The following is a 17,258-nucleotide window of genomic DNA, read 5'->3' as shown; positions in this document are numbered from 1 at the left end:
AAATAGTACAAACCACTTTATTTGGTTTGAAGTGCAGTTTTATTTAGTGTTTGGTATGAAAACAATTAAATAAAGGAAATTGTAATTCCCTGTAAATAATAATGACACATTAAGCTGGTAAACTTAATATTCTACCAAACTGTATATAGACTCATGTACAGCAATTGTATTTAACAGTTAATAATATAGTGGCATATGAAACACATCAAATTAACATTTACATTCAAAATCTCAGTTGCTTTTTCATAATACTCCTCATTCATCTCTATAATTTCACACATTATGTGGGATAATATTTCTCTTTTTCTTTCCAACAACAGAGAAGCGTAGAAATGTTACTAACAAAATATAATTTAAAATGAACATATATCACTTGCTCCTAAGTAAATATTTTCCTCAAAAGCACATTTGAAAAATACCTCCTCTCAAAGGGTTATTTTCATCCTAATCGATTGTCGCAAGAAAGGGCTCAGGCCAAACGTAAATGAGTTTAATCAGTGAATATGTGACTCATATTGTTTAATACTTGAATTTGAAGTTGAGAGGACAATGGGCAGATGTCCAAGCTCATCCATGTCTTTCAGTTAGCAGACATCTTTTCTTACAGTGCATGATTCTTAAGTGCTCAGTGTTGATCCGGAAAGCAGATAGAATTCAGTATATTATTGTATTATAAAACAACTAATAGAAATGTTATTTTCCACTTTTTTTTCATTGATTTACCTCGATTTGATTATCTGTTTGTCTCCACATGATACATCCAGAGACCTTCCACCAGCAGCACAACAATAATGAAAGCTCGAGTAAGCGCAACACTGTTACATGCTGGTGGCTGCCTGGAGGTTTTTTAATGAAAGCAATGTCAAAGACATCAAGATTAAAGAGTTAAACATTGAGTTGTACTTAGTTAACATATTCAAATCTGCCTTGGAGATATTTTGATAAATGCAAAATTTACAGAGCAATTCCTTGACTAAGGGCTACTATTCCTTGAAACTAAAGGAGCTTAGTAGAAATTTAGAAACAAAAGCTTTTGTAATGTTATGGTATGTTTTGTGCTATGTTCAGTTAATTTTATTGTATCGTTAATGCACTTGTATTATAATATATATTGCTGCATACATATTGTTATACCCCATTCATCAAGGTCCCTGCTAAACTAATGGTTTCTGACTGAAATTAATTGCATGGATCCAGTATCTCAAGAGCCAACTAAACATTATCAAATCTACAGGACTGACATAGTTTATTTTTATGTTCCAATATATTGCATTGTCAAATTAAGAATAAGAAATAACTATTTTAATTAAATCACACCATACTGCAACTGTACATTGTCATTAATGTCAATTATATGGACACTGTAACACCATGTTTTTTTTTCTGCATTCAGTCATCTTCGGTGAGTCCATTAGTCCCCATCATCCTCCACACTCTTGTGTGAATGCACAATTTCGTTTCCCTCATGCTCCAGACGGTCCACTGCTACACTCTCAAACGCCCTCCTCATTAATGGGTTCTCCTCTAAGACCTCATTAAAGCTGCTCACACTCAGTGAATAAAGTCTGCAGTATGTGCCGGCTCTGACGCTGGCTGTACGACGTCCACGGGTCAGCAGACAGATTTCTAGAAAAGAACAAACAATCAGCTCAAATCAGTTTTGTATCAATAGTCTGTTGTTATAACATCTGTGTATAAAGATAACACATTTTTTAAATCTTGTAAAAGCAAGGAAAAAATCAAACTCACCCCCGAAGTAGCAGCCGTCATTCAGTGTCTTCACTTTATTGTCATGAGTGATCACACTGACGCAGCCATGCTGGATGAAGTACATTTTACGACCAAGTGTCCCTTCACGGATGATTATATCACCTGGCTGAAAGACCTCGAAGCGTAACTTTGTGAGGAGCACTGTGACGAAGTGAGGATCAGCATTCGCAAAGAGAGGCATGTTAGCCATCAGCCCACGGCAGTTATAGTTCACTATCTCCTGCAGGTCAAACACACAATACAAAATGGATTAGGAATACTATTGTAATCTACCAATCCACTGGACAGTTTAGTTCTGACCTAAGATTAAGGAGTTTATGGATAAGGATTTGTCATTTTTAATTGAGACATGTTAAGAGATAATGAGACACAAAACCTTGTAACCTTTATTACATTAACCAACATTGATTTACTAAATTTACTCAAACTATTGGCAAGATTTTAGAAAGGCATTATCTAAGTCTTCATCATGTCAATTTATTTTATATGTTATGTTATATGTTTATGTTAATACTTAATTGTTGTCCAAATCCACATCTTTGGTCATAAGTTGTAAGCCATTGAAATGGGCCGTTATTATGGCATGCAATAAATAATTTTTTCAATATTTATTATATACATTTATATAAACTAGTGTGTGCACAACTAATAATTTTACTAGTCAAACAAGTAGTCTGGTCAAATGTTCACCTTATGAAAATAAGTTTGTGTTAACTTATTTCTGCTCATTTTCACATTTTTTAAATGACAAAATGATCATTATTTTGGGAGATAAAATGCAAGACTGAAAACCATTTAAAACACAGCACATCAATTTACCTGTTTTAAATAGGATTTGGTTACATTTTAAGGTGTCCTTGTTACAGTGCAATTATACATACAAGTACGGAGTAATATTAATTAACTCCATGTACTTACTATATGGTTAGGCTTTGGCTTAGGGTTACTTGCATGTAATTATGCATAATTAATCGTTATTATAATAGTAAGTACATGTAACATATGTAACAAGGACACCTTAAAATATAGTGTTACCTAGGATATTTCAATAATCAAATAATAAATAGGATATTATTTTCCTATTATTACATTAAATATTAATCAATTAATTGTCCAAGCAAAAACAGACATTTTGTTTACAGATGACAATCGTGTGACTGACCTTGTGAGCAGCACAACCGTGAATTAATTACGTCAACCAAAAAAGAAAAGTCATTTCTGAGGTGGAGCAAGTTACATGAAAGATCTGACCAAAACATGAAAGAAAAAATATAAGAGAAACCTCTTTTAGCGGGTCACTGAGTTCCTCGAGGATATTTTCCTCGTCAAACATCTTGCCCTGGAAGCGATGCTCATAATAATCATGGATCCTCTGCCTCATGTCAGCCGGCAGCTTGTGGAAGGACATGTACTGTTCCACTTGTTTGTACTGTAACAAACCAAACAACAAAACCGTTGACAAAAGGGGGAAAAGACTCAAAAAATGCTTTACTGAGCAACTAGTACCTTCTCTTGATACTGACGATGGGAAGCATCCAAGGACTGGATCAGGTTGGTGGCATTGCCCAAGAACATGGCGTAACAGGTGGCGCCAACAATCATGCTCATCATCGTGAGCCAGACATCAGTTGCTCCCTCAGGTGCCTGAGCACCATATCCAATACACAGCATATGGCTCATGGCCATAAAAAGGGCATAGGAGTATTGGACATCCCAAGTGGAATTCTGACAGAGAAAGACATATGGCAAATTTAAAGCAAAATGTAAAAGTTTAAGATTTTATTTCAGAAGCAGAAGTGCATTTTGTGTTTGCTAACAGTTTAGTGTGTCTTTGAGACACTACCCAAGATCCTCAAACATACCACCATGTTGTTTTTGGAGACCCAGCAGTTTGATGGGAAATCTTGCAGCATGGGCACCATGAACTGCATGCAGCCATTCCAGTGACACAGCAGCAGCATCATTCCAATCAGATTCACTATGCGAACTACTGCGCTTGCAAGGTCATAGGTCATATGGAAGATCTATAAAAAAAAAGTGATAGATGTACAGTCAGCACTAGAAGGTGCAGTCACATTTACCGTTGTTTGGCGAATTTTCACAGGCAAAATCCAGTAACTTCAATCCGCTTGTTAAGTCATGACGTATCGAATGCTGTTTCCGGTTTCAAGCCTCTACCCGTTTTCAATTGAGTACAATCTCAACAACCTTTATGAGCACTGTTTATTCATATCACATTTAAGCTAAGCACAGATATTACTTGAAAAAATGGTTATTTAATGTGTTGATGTAAGTTTCACTGAAAAAGGAAGTTAGTGGCTCATCCCCTTTTTTATAAGTAGCGTAAATTAATTTACATCGCAGCCCACCAAAGCAGCATTTGAAAGCTTGTGACAGCAACAGTTTTATAAAAAGAATGAAGTCTAATAGGTTCCCCCTTTAAATTTAATATACAACTGTTACTTAAAAACAGATATCATTTTCAGTAAAACAGTCTGAAAAACATGTAATATATGTTATCTTTTCTCCTTATTATTGCACTTTATAATGCCAAGGATGTCTAATAGTTTGTGATGATTGATCTCCTCCTTCATCACAGAATGATTTAATCAAAATCATAGTCTTGCATAGCCAGCCCTTCAGACTGACGGCAGAAGGTCTGGGAACCTTGGCCGCTTTGAATTGCCAAGGACCACCCAAGAGGCCATATGACTGACATGTAAAGCAACCAATCATGTTTCATTTTGTGCCACATCATGTTTAGGGGCGTGGAAATGTCCCCACAATGTGTAAAACTCTTGGATGTATTTTAAAGAGTCTGTGCAAACTTTACATATTTCACATATCCAGTCCAATGTTTACCGGGAGCCAGAGTGCCTGCCATCTTGGCAAATTTAAAAGTGCTGGCTAATGCTAAACGTAAATTCAGTAATATTGTTATTCACGTTAGCACTAATGATGTTTGACTCTGCCAGTCGAAGATCACTAAAAGTAACTTTAAAGAGGTGTGTGAACTTGCAAGTACGATGTCAGACATCGTAATATGCTCTGGTCCCCTCCCTGCTTAGCGTGGTGACGAGGTACATAGCAGACTGTCGTCACTCAATGGCTGGATGTCTAAGTGGTGCCCGCAGAATAACATAGGTTTTATAGACAATTGGACGAGTTTTTGGGGCAGACCTGACCTTTTGAAAAAAGATGGTCTTCATCCCTCCAGAGGTGGTGCCGCTCTTCTCTCTAGAAACATGGCACATAGTCTTAGAGTTTGTACTTGACTAACTGGGGCCCAGGTCAGGAAGCAGACAGACTGGCTTAACCGACCGTCTGATAGCCGCCTCGCGTCAGAAATCAGTTAATTCTCAGCACATAGAGACTCCTACACCTAGATATCATACTATAGAGGCTGTGTCTGTTCCCCAAACTAGCAAATACAAAAAAGGTCTAAACCAATTTAAAGGTAACAATTTAATTGATGTTCAACAAATAAGAAACAGATATAATACAGATAAACAAATGATAAAGCTTGGCTTAATAAATATTAGGTTCCTTTCTACGAAAGCACTTTTTGTAAATGATATGATCACAGATCATAACCTAGATGTGCTCTGTTTGACTGAAACCTGGCTAAAACCAGATGATTACATTACTTTAAATGAGTCTACACCCCAAGATTACTGTTATAAACATGAGCTGTCTAAAAGGTAAAGGGGGAGGTGTTGCTAAAATTTATAGTAATATTTTCAGTATTTCTCAGAGCTGTGGTTTAAAATTCATTTGAAGTAATGGTGCTTCATATAACATAATCTAGAGAAATAAGTGTTAATGATAGATCCCACGTTATATTTATATTGGCTACTGTATACATGCCACCAGGGCACCATACAGACTTTATCAAAGAATTTGCTATCTGAGCTAGTGCTGGCTGCAGATAAAGTCTTAATTGTTGGTGATTTTAATATCCATGTTGATAATGAAAAAGATGCATTGGGATCAGCATTTATATATATTCTGAACTCTATTGGGGTCGGACAACACGTGTCAGGACCTACTCATTGTCGTAATCATACTTTAGATCTAATACTGTCACATGGGATTAATGTTATTGGCGTTGAAATTCTGCAGCAGAGTGATGATATCTTGGATCATTATATTCTTGTGTATATGCCATTTAGCTAAAGCTGCAAATTCAACTCCTTGTTACAGATATGGTAGAACCATCACTTCTACAATATTGGCTACTGTATACATGCCACCAGGGCACCATACAGACTTTATCAAAGAATTTGCTATCTGAGCTAGTGCTGGCTGCAGATAAAGTCTTAATTGTTGGTGATTTTAATATCCATGTTGATAATGAAAAAGATGCATTGGGATCAGCATTTATATATATTCTGAACTCTATTGGGGTCGGACAACACGTGTCAGGACCTACTCATTGTCGTAATCATACTTTAGATCTAATACTGTCACATGGGATTAATGTTATTGGCATTGAAATTCTGCAGCAGAGTGATGATATCTTGGATCATTATATTCTTGTGTATATGCCATTTAGCTAAAGCTGCAAATTCAACTCCTTGTTACAGAGATGGTAGAACCATCACTTCTACAACAAAAGTTCTTCCTGACTTGTCTCAATTCCTCAGCAAATCCAGTATTTCAGGAAAAACTTGATGTTGTAACAAAAACTATGGGCTCTCTCTTTCCTAGCACTTTAGATACGGTTGCTCATTAAAGAAGAAGAAGGAAAACAGCCCGACACCGTGGTATAACAAGCACACTTGCACCTTAAAGAGAGCAGCCTGGAAAATGTAGTGCAGCTGGAAGAAAACAAAACTAGAGGTATTTTGTATTGCATGGAGGGAAAGTAATTCTACTTATAGAAAAGCTCTAAAAACTGCTAGATCTGGTTACTTTTCATCTCTTTCAGAGAAAAACAAACACAACTCCCAGCATTTATTCTATACAGTGGCTAAATTAACAAAAAATAAAGCATTAACAGGCACAGACATTTCCGAACAGCACAGCAGTAATGACTTTAAGAACTTCTTTACTTCCAAGATTGATACTATTAGAGATAAAATTCTAACCATGCAGCCATTAGCTACAGTATCGCATCAGACAGTGCGCTATAGATCCCCAGAGGTACAATTCCACTCATTCTCTACAATAGGACAGGAATAATTGTATAAACTTGTGGAGTACCACAAGGCTCAATGCTAGGACTGCTGCTTTTCATGCTTTACGTTACCCTTGGGAGATATCATTAGGAAACATGGGATTAGCATTCACTTTTATGCTGATGATACTCAGCTATATATTTCGTTCCAGCCCAACGATACATACCAATTCGCAAAACTAACAGAATGCATAGTTGATATAAAAAAACGATGACTAGTAATTTCCTATTGCTAAATTCTGAAAAAACAGGTGTTAATTACTGGACCAAAAAACGCCCTCATGTAATAATCTAGAACACTGTCTAACACTTGATGGTTGCTCTGTCAATTCTTCGTCATCAGTTAGGAACCTAGGTGTACTATTTGACAGCAATCTTTCCGTTGAAAACCACGTTTCTAGCATTTGTAAAACTGCTTTTTTCCATCTTAAAAATATAACTAAATTACAACCTATGCTCTCAATGTCAAATGCAGAAACGTTAATTCATGCGTTCATGACCTCAAGGTTAGATTATTGTAATCCTTTTGGGTGGTTGCTCTGCGTGCTTAATAAACAAACTCCAGCTGGCCAAAAATGCAGCAGCTAGAGTTCTACCTACCAGGAAGTATGACCATATTAGCCCAGCTATATATTTCGTTCCAGCCCAACGATACATACCAATTCGCAAAACTAACAGAATGCATAGTTGATATAAAAAAACGATGACTAGTAATTTCCTATTGCTAAATTCTGAAAAAACAGGTGTTAATTACTGGACCAAAAAACGCCCTCATGTAATAATCTAGAACACTGTCTAACACTTGATGGTTGCTCTGTCAATTCTTCGTCATCAGTTAGGAACCTAGGTGTACTATTTGACAGCAATCTTTCCGTTGAAAACCACGTTTCTAGCATTTGTAAAACTGCTTTTTTCCATCTTAAAAATATAACTAAATTACAACCTATGCTCTCAATGTCAAATGCAGAAACGTTAATTCATGCGTTCATGACCTCAAGGTTAGATTATTGTAATCCTTTTGGGTGGTTGCTCTGCGTGCTTAATAAACAAACTCCAGCTGGCCAAAAATGCAGCAGCTAGAGTTCTACCTACCAGGAAGTATGACCATATTAGCCACAACAAATACATTTTAAAATCTTGCTAATTACTTATAAAGCCCTGAATGGTTTAGCTCCTCAGTACTTGAGTGAGCTCATATCACTTTATAGTCCTTCACTTCCTCTGCAATCTCAAAACTCTGGAAATTTGATAACACCTAGAATATCAAAATCAACTGCAGGCGGCAGAATTTTTTCCTATTTAGCACCCAAACTTATCACATTTCTATAAATCAGTTAAAGGATTGTTAGAATGCATTAATTAGGTCAATTGGAACTAGGAACACTTCCCATAACACCCGATGCACTGGAACAATCATGAATTTCACATGAGGGCAAAAGATTTTCCCACAGATTTCACAACAAGTTCAAGTTGGTCACACAAATTTGACACGTTGATCAACAGAAATCTGCTTTCTAGAGAGAAATCTATTTTTCCCACAAAATTTATCTAAAGTGAACGTACCTTTTCTCTGAATTATTTTCAAGTTATGGGCTATAACTGATAAACAGCATTTTAAAATTCTAAATAAATTTAAAAAATGAAACACTAAAGACAAAAATCAATCACTTTAAAAGTTACAAGGGTATTTAGGCATCACAACATTATAAAGTAGTTCAAAATCAACTAAATAAAAATTTGCTTAAATTAGTCCAAATAAAAATTTATCTTGAGTAGCTAAATTTTTTTTATTTAATTAAAATAAATTTTATTTAAAATCATCGGTGCATTTAAACTTTAACTTTAAATGATTGTTATATGCTGTCAAATGTAATGTAAATGTAAAAAACACTAAAAACTCATTAAACTGAAGTATTACTACTAATGTATATTAACAACAAACATGGACGAGGAGAGACTGATTTTTTTGGAATCAGTTTGTTATGGATGGACAAATTGCTTGTCATTGGAATATTGTTGTGCTTGATTTGCAAGTCATTCTAAAATTCAATGTCATGGTGCATTTTATTGTATCCCTCAGACTAAAGTCAAACTGGCAAATTTTCTGCAACTATATTTCCTTTGCTATTCTAGTCTCAAATTCCTCTATCCTTTTCTCTTCCTGTTCTTTTGCTCACCTCTTCCCATTGATGAATGTAACGTATAAGTCTGGACAAGCGCAACAATCTGAGCAGACTGAGGATCTTGGTGAAGCGGACGATGCGCAAAGCCCTGGCAGTGCGGTACACCTCTGCCGACTCAAGCCGGGCTTCTATATCCACCACCAGGAAGATGTAGTCTACCGGAATGGAGGAGATGAAGTCCACCAGAAACCAGCCTCGAAGGTAACGCCGACTTATCACTTGTGGGTCCAGGATGATTTGGGTGTTGTCGGCTTCCATAATACCGGTACGAAAGTTGAAGACGAGGTCAGCCAGGAAGAGAGTGTCAGAGGCCACGTTGAAGGTGATCCATGGCAGTGTGTTCTGATCCTCAAAGAAGGTGATGCCCCATGGTAGAATGATGAGGTTGCCCATCATCAGGCACAGCATCACCAAGTCCCAATAGAACCTGTGTGAAGATGCATGCTGTAAGGAACAAAAGATGGATTCTAGAGTATGTACATTAAAATTCATACCTACAATCAACCATGTCATTCAAATTAAAGGATGCACCAATGCAACAATATATTTAATATAAATATTTGTATATATTATGGCCAATAACTGATAAATAGTCAACATTACAATTCTACAATATTTTCTCAAAATAAATAACAAATAAAATACTAAAAACTAAAATCACAAGTGAAAGTAGGCATCACAGCTTTATATTGTACAGTATGAAAAATGGATATTCATTTTGAGTTGTAGAATTTTGCTATATTTAACAGTTAATAAATTGTTAGTGTTCTTAAATATTAATGTAAAAGAGCATCTTAGATGCAATTAGATGACTAATCTAAATGTACAAATATGCAAAATGAAAAGGCACAATTAAATATTTAATACTAGACAATTAAATATAAATAATTCATTTTTAATAATTAAAAATAAATAATATTAAATAATGACATTTAATATATATATGACATTTAATACCGTATATATATATATATATATATAATAAGAATATAAATAAAAATATAAGAAAATTAATAACAATCAATAAGCAATGTGTCATTCATCCGTAATCTAAACACTAATAATTTAGCTCTTTTGTATGAATTTTGAAGCTTTCTTGCCTCGAAACTAAACATTGGTTACAAAAATTTATTAAAGGGGTCATATGATGCGATTTCAAGTTTTTCTTTCTCTTTGGAGTAGAAGGCGCGGTTTCAGTAACCGCAGTTAGTGTTGAGAGAGAGAGAGAGAGAGAGAGAGCGAGACACATCACAGTGGAGTCAACTGTAATAACTGTGGCTTGTGTACTGCAAACACATATTCATCACTGTGTCTGTCACGCGACTCTGTTCCCCTTTCAGGCTCTGTCTTTACATTTATTTTGAAAGATGAAGCTCGCGATTATGGTAAGGGGCGTTACATTTCCAACGAGTGCTTGCAGTGTTCGGCCAATCACAATGCACTGGGTCAGCTGGCCAATCAGAGCAGACTGCGCTTGTTGGAAGGAGGGACTTTGTAGAAAATGAAGCGTTTGAGAGAGGCGGGGCATAGAGGACCTACAATAATGTACAGTATTTGAAAAATAATGTGTTTTTTGAACATTAAAGCATGTCAACATATTCTGTTACACCAAATACATAAAATAACAATCTTTAAAAAAGCATCATATGACCCCTTTAAAAACAAAGCAGAGAAAAATTCAATTCGTTATTCCTTGTGGTTTAAAGATCCAGGCCGATAACCTAAAGGTCGCTGGTTTGAACCAGTCTTTCAGAGCGCTATAGGGTGACTGTCCCTGTAACTTAATAAAACACCATCCTATGGCAACATCACATGTTTCGTGGAAAGAAATTCAACCAGCCCAAAGTTTGCAGATAACTAAAATATTATTTTCTAAGAATCAAATATGTGACTCTGTAAAGCATGTCTGCTATTACAAATTAAACCATCATGGACATAAAGTTTGATTCAAATGCTCAAGTGCAATATAAGACATTCATTCAAATAAGTATTGACGAGTTTGAGCAAACAGGCTAATTCCGTCAATTACACGTGTTGCAAAACATTCCTCTTCATGTTAATTACTAAAGTGGTTATGGGAGAGTCATGAACATACTGTACAGAAGCTGACTGTTTAAACTGGATATGTGCCCTTTAACCCACTACCATTCATGTGCTTGGTGGTTTGAAGTTTCCATCTATGGTCATATTTTCCAAAGCAGCGTCAGTCACCTGGAATGAATGGGCATTTTTAATACACTTTCTTGAATTTGATTTATATCATATGGTTGCCATTATTACATTTGATGTAAGAATTAACGCAAGAGTAAATAAAATGGAAGTTGTGTTGAGTATCAGACAATTCCAGTGATGACAACGATTGACCTGAGCTCTAGGTAGGTTTGACACTAAAAGAAACTGACGACTTTCATGCACTCTATGATATTTCTTGTGACAAAGATGATAAATCTGTGGTTAAAATCTACTGACAGCATTGATTTTTTAAGAGTTTAATTTTAGACAGCTTATTAACACATATCAGTCTTATACTCATACTCATATCAGTCAACTACTCATCAGCTAAACAAAAAGATTCAAGTTGTCATGACCTTTTCACCTTTATCATATTTTCCCCAGTAAAACGTGCAAAAGTAAAAATCCCAGTTTAAAACATCAATGTTATAATAATAATTTTTCTTCAATTAATTATCTACAATTACATTTAAATTATTCTCAATTATGTGCTTCATCACATTTTCTATTAGAAATATACATATAGCAGTACTGTTATCATTAACTAAAACTAAAAATATATTTTAACATATTTATTTAATGTTAACTGAAATAAAATATTAAAAAACTTAACATATTTTACTTAAATTAGTAGCCAAGGCAAAATTTAAATTTTTCATTTGGTTTAAGTTGAAGTAGTAAAATTACTAAAAATGAAATTAAATTTATTACAAACTAAATAAAGAGATTATCTATGATAAATTATCTTTTCACCTTCATCGTCACATTTTCCTGTTAAAAAGAGTAAAAGTAGATGTTCTTAGTTTAACAAAATAGTGTTTAATGTTATCTGTAAGTATAGAGTTAAAGTAAAGTAATTAAAAACAGTGTTACCAGCAACTCAGCTTGGAAATTTAGTACACAATTGATCCATGTTGATAAAACAGGAGTAATTGGTTCAAGTTTTTTTTTTACTGTAACTAAAAGAAAGATTTGGCACATGTAAGAAATTATGGTAAAATAAGACATGTAACTGGTGATTGTAGTGCCTAAATTGGATTAAAGATTCAAACATTTTTGTGTTGATCTCCTACTTATGCAAACATCTTTTTCTCTTTGGACTTTGAAAAAGGTGCAGAGATTGAGTTCCTATTACCGGTCATGTCTTGCTTTCTGAAAACACAATCTGTTTATCCCTTTACATCTTGCTGCTTTCTCTGCATACGTGTTTCAGAGAAAGAACATCAACATGACACTCTGTAACCAAGTGGGTCTTTCCAGCCCATCCATGAACGCTGATACCCTTTCCGGCTAATGGTAACTCTATAAGGGAAAGCTCTGTAACTGACCTGTTTTGCATTGTGCTTTACTGTGGTGATTGAAAGTTTTGTGCTTTAATGTCCTGATTTGAGGCGTAAGTGCTTGTTGACATGGTGTGATTATTGACAGCAATGAAAATGACATGTAATTGCAAGGTGTTTTCTCACATCACTGCTATTCTCTATTGTTATATATCAACCACCCTAACTTTTTAAATATTTTTACCCATTCTGAAGAAAATATGAGAGGTACTTGTTTTTTTTGTTTTTTTAAAGTCGCCCACATGATACTAGGTCCACACTTAAGTTTCAATAAAAATCTGGTTCCAGGAGGCTCTTTCAGTGCATTTATTTTTTCCAAACATTTTATTATCTATCAGGTAAAAATCTTAAAGGGGTCATATGATGCGATTTAAATTTTTCCTTTCTCTTTGGAGTGTTACAAGCTCTTGGTGCATAAAGAAGATCTGTAAAGTTGCAAAGACTAAAGTCTCAAATCCAAAGAGATATTCTTTATAAAAGTTAAGAGTCAACCACGCCTACCTAAAACGGCTCGTTCTAACACGCCCCCACATATCTATGTCACTATGTGGGAAGAGAGCATAACACCGCCCAAATGTTCACGCAAAGAAAGAAGGCGTAACTTTTATTCTCGCTGTAGTATTGTTGCTGCCGCCATGTCGTGAAGACACTGTTTCGTTGTGAAAGTGAAACTACTTTGTTCGGCCTTCCAAAAGAGGACGATATCCGCTTCATCATGCCTAGAGCTGATCCGTGCTGGACGCTGAGGAAATACAACAACTTCGCGCTGTGGATCGCCAGATCGGCTTTCACCGTGGACGAAGTGGAGTCCAGCCCGGGGTCATCACATGTGGTTGCCGCAAGCCTGCCGGCTGCTCCGTTCTCAAGCCCACCCGCCTCCGCTCACTCTAGTCCGTCGTGTGTGACGCGGTGTTTCGTTGTGAAAACGAAACTACTTTGTTTAGTCTTCCAAAAGAGGACATGACTAGAAATCAGTGGTTAAGTTGTATTTACAACACCGTTCCAGAACACTTCAACCCAAATACTCAGATGTGTGCAGCACATTTTATGGAGGACTGTTTACTGATCCTGGTAGAGTAGACTACAATGCCGGCTGTTCTGACTCACAGACTGTAAGTAAGTTTTTCATATTTAAAGAATTTGCCACTGATGATTCAAACACGAGTTTTGAGCAGTGTAGAGTAGCGTTTGTAGTTTGTCATTTCTCCGATCACAAATGCAGACATGGTTTTGTTTACGCGGCGCAATACAACGCAACGCATAAAAAGACAGTATAAGTCATTATAATCTGTAATTATGTCCCCACTGGATGCAACAAATGCCTCGTTTATATTTTATTACACCAAATACACAAAATAATGTTCTTTTTAGCAACATCATGACCCCTTTAATTCTGAATCAACAAATTGCATAATCTGAGCACCGAAATGTAACACTCCTCACCCTAAGTGTGCAAGACTAACAGTGAAGCACCACTAATAATTGTTGACTGGATTCTGTAAAAACTAAAATAAATAAAATTACAAATTTGAGTACGCAAACTGACAGTTTGTTTGCCTTTGTTGACATGACTTAAAGTTTGCATCATTGCAACAATTACCAGTTTATATTAAATAATTAAAAGATCTCATGCACTGTATCTAGTTCAGAAAAAGTTCTATGCAAATTATTCTCTATATTTATAGTTAAATTATTCACAATTATGTGCTTCATCTCATGTTTTCTATGTTCATGGAGCAGTATTGTTATAGTTACCTAAAACAAAATAGGCCTATATATAAAAATGTGTTAACTGATATAAATGTTAACTGAAATAAAATATATATTTAAATTATTTTATTTTAGTTAGTAACTAAGGCAACATTTCTAATTTGAAGCATGTCTACGTTGAAGTTGAAATTACAAATTAAAAATAAAACCTTAATAGACATTTTTAAAAATGTACATTTAAAAAAAATGTACCTAAAAATAAAAACTAAATCCAAATATTAAGGAATATTTTAATAGTATATCTATTATACTAAAATAACACTGGAAGAACAAAGTGTAACATGTGTAATGTTACACTATGTGTAACACATAAGACGAAAAAACACAAAATGAAATACTTTAAATGCCACAATCAACTGATCATTTTAACCACTAACTCATCCTGACAAGCTACAAAAAGTAATGGCAAAATAACAGCAGCTGTGCAAATAAAACTAGCAAACATAATCATACATGCCCCAATGCATGCTGGGGAGAGGTGGAACGGATTAGAACCACAAACCCATTTCATTTATTCAGTAGCCTACTTGGACTGAACAAACACAATAACACGACTGTTGGCTTGACTTAAAAATTCAGAGTATTAAAAAAAAAAAAAACATTCATTTTGTTCCTAAAATTACTATGCTCAAATTACTATAATCAAATACATTTGCTTATAAGACTACTGTGACATTCACAACAACACTACCCTTGTTTGATGATCTGCCATGTCATATTTTCCCTTTCCCCTGCGTCACTCACCTGAAGTCACTATATGGATGGATAATCCAAACCCCAAATGACTTGACCCGTTCCTGCTCGGCTGCAACACCTGTTGCACTCCCAAACATTCGCAGTGAGAACTTGTTGACCCCTGGCTGCAGCAAGGAGCTGAACTGTCTCTGGAGAAATGTGGACTGGTCAGCGAAGACCCTTTCTTCTGATTCGGATGGCTGAGGGGCTCCCGCAGGCCCTGCTGACTCTGCCATGGCTTTGTCGAGGCGAGACGGAGTGGATGTGGTCACGGTGGAGGTGGTGGTGGTGGTTGCTGTTGTGCCATCTAACCCTGCGGTCACCTCAAGGGATTTTGAGGTGGGACTAGACCCCGAGTCTGTGTGTTCCTGGTGGTTCACAACGGACAGCAGCCTTCGGCTCACATCCTCTCCTCCTCGCAGTAAAGATCTTGAAGAGGAACGCCAGTTGTTTAGGGAGAAGCCACCTCTGGATTGGAGCTTCGAGTCACCATCTGAAGCCAGAGGCTGTCCATCACCATCCATAATTCAGATCTGATGTTAATGCAGGTTCAGGTTGATGACTAGTTTGGCAGATGGGAGTCTCAAGAAAAGAATGAGGACATGATGCTTTCCAAATTCAAAATAATTTTGTATTTGGAAACCATGTAAGGTTTGTATACAAAAACTTAATATGAATAGGTCTAAATATGATTTTAACTCTTATTTAAGATGAATGTATTTGTACATTTTTCTTTAAATACTCATAATGCAAACTTAACCTTCTTTTTAAACTCTTTCTCTAGTAATATATGAACACAGCGCATTAGGTCTCAACTAGCATTTCAAAAAGCCCAAACATGTCCCTTTACCGTATTTACTGTGAGTTTACCCGTGCAAACGGACTCTCGCGTGATCCCAAAACTTCCGAGGAGAACCCATCTGCCCTTGAAAAGTTCCTTTGGGAATAAGTGCATTTATTGTCAATATTATTCCCCCGTATCCACTTTCCACACATAAACCATGTCGCGCGCTGGCAAAACCTCCTCAGAATGAGCGCGCGGGTTGTCTTGTCGTCAAATCACGCGTCAGTTAGAGAACGCGATGAAACCCGCGGAGGTTTGTGTATAATCGGCTTCTTGAAAGCAGGCGCTGTTTTTATCTCACTCTCTGCTGACACATGCGTGTTATCTGTTCAACAAGCTGTCGGGATGAACAGGTAAAGAAGAGAGCGTCACACCTCAGCGGCGCGGCTGGGAAGGAAATGGGCGGGGCCAACCTGTGCTAGAGGACACTGAATCCGCTGGAGGCCCACAGGTATATTTACCTGAGGCTGCTGCGAGCTTTAGAAATACATTCTGCGCGTGTGCAGAAATATACTGTAGCCTATGCTACACATTCATTTTAAAGGGGTCATATGATGCGATTTCAATTTTTCCTTTCTCTTTGGAGTGTAAACAAGCTCTTGGTGCATAAAGAAGATCTGTAAAGTCGCAAAGACTAAAGTCTCAAATCCAAAGAGATATTCTTTATAAAAGTTCAGAGTCAACCACGCCTACCTAAAACGGCTCGTTCTAACACGCCCCCACATGTCTACCTCACTATGTGGGAAGATTTGCATAACGCCGCCCAAATGTTCACGCAAAGAATGCATAACTTTTATTCTCGCTGTAGTATTGTTGTTGCCGCCGCCACCATGTCGTGAAGGCGCTGTGTTTCGTTGTGAAAGTGAAACTACTTTGTTTGGCCTTCCAAAAGAGAACGATATCTGCTTCGTCATGCCCGGAGCTGATCCGTGCTGGTCGCTGAGGAAATACATCAACTTCGCGCTGTGGATCGCTGGATCGGCTTTCACCGTGGACGAAGTGGAGTCCAGTCCGGGGTCGTCACATGTGGTTGCCGCAAGCCCTCCGGCCGCTCCGTTCTCAAGCTCACCGGCCGCTGCTCACTCTAGTCCGTCGTGTGTGACGCTGTGTTTCGTTGTGAAAGCGAAACTACTTTGTTTGGCCTACCAAAAGAGGACATGACTAGAAATTGTCGCGGCGCGATGCAACGTGTAAAAAGACAGTAT

General features: G+C 36.7%; 1 protein-coding gene across 3 annotated transcripts; it reads right to left on the bottom strand.

The window, feature by feature from the left end:
• Positions 1–52: 52 nt before the first annotated feature.
• Positions 53–16,531, bottom strand: LOC107599514 (potassium/sodium hyperpolarization-activated cyclic nucleotide-gated channel 2-like). 3 transcript variants are annotated; one of them, XM_016291132.1, is made up of 8 exons: positions 16,060–16,531; positions 15,219–15,742; positions 9,127–9,559; positions 3,633–3,794; positions 3,277–3,495; positions 3,053–3,199; positions 1,750–1,990; positions 53–1,626 (listed from the first exon to the last, which is right to left on the bottom strand). In XM_016291132.1, the coding sequence occupies exons 2-8, from the start codon at positions 15,731–15,733 to the stop codon at positions 1,412–1,414; spliced, it is 1,932 nt and encodes a 643-aa protein (XP_016146618.1). In that variant the 5' UTR covers positions 15,734–15,742; positions 16,060–16,531; the 3' UTR covers positions 53–1,411. The 3 variants fall into 3 exon arrangements, with proteins under 3 accessions (XP_016146618.1, XP_016146619.1, XP_016146617.1); XM_016291133.1 differs by having other exon boundaries at positions 16,080–16,531; XM_016291131.1 differs by having other exon boundaries at positions 54–1,626; positions 15,219–15,791.
• Positions 16,532–17,258: the final 727 nt, after the last annotated feature.

This window comes from Sinocyclocheilus grahami, unplaced genomic scaffold, assembly GCF_001515645.1.
Source record: "Sinocyclocheilus grahami isolate Dianchi unplaced genomic scaffold, SAMN03320097.WGS_v1.1 scaffold268.1, whole genome shotgun sequence".
Classification (NCBI taxonomy): Eukaryota; Metazoa; Chordata; class Actinopteri; order Cypriniformes; family Cyprinidae; genus Sinocyclocheilus; species Sinocyclocheilus grahami.
Note: the sequence above shows the minus strand (reverse complement) of the source record. Positions and strands in the feature narration are given on the sequence as shown.

Coding starts and splice junctions, on each gene's coding strand:
- LOC107599514 (XM_016291132.1), bottom strand. CDS start 15,733: ATGGATGGTGATGGACAGCCTCTGGCTTCAGATGGTGACTCGAAGCTC. Junction 3,795..9,126: donor ACATTCATCAATGGGAAGAG/GTGAGCAAAAGA, acceptor TTTTTTTTATAG/ATCTTCCATATGACCTATGA. Junction 1,991..3,052: donor TCAGTGACCCGCTAAAAGAG/GTTTCTCTTATA, acceptor TTTGACCTGCAG/GAGATAGTGAACTATAACTG.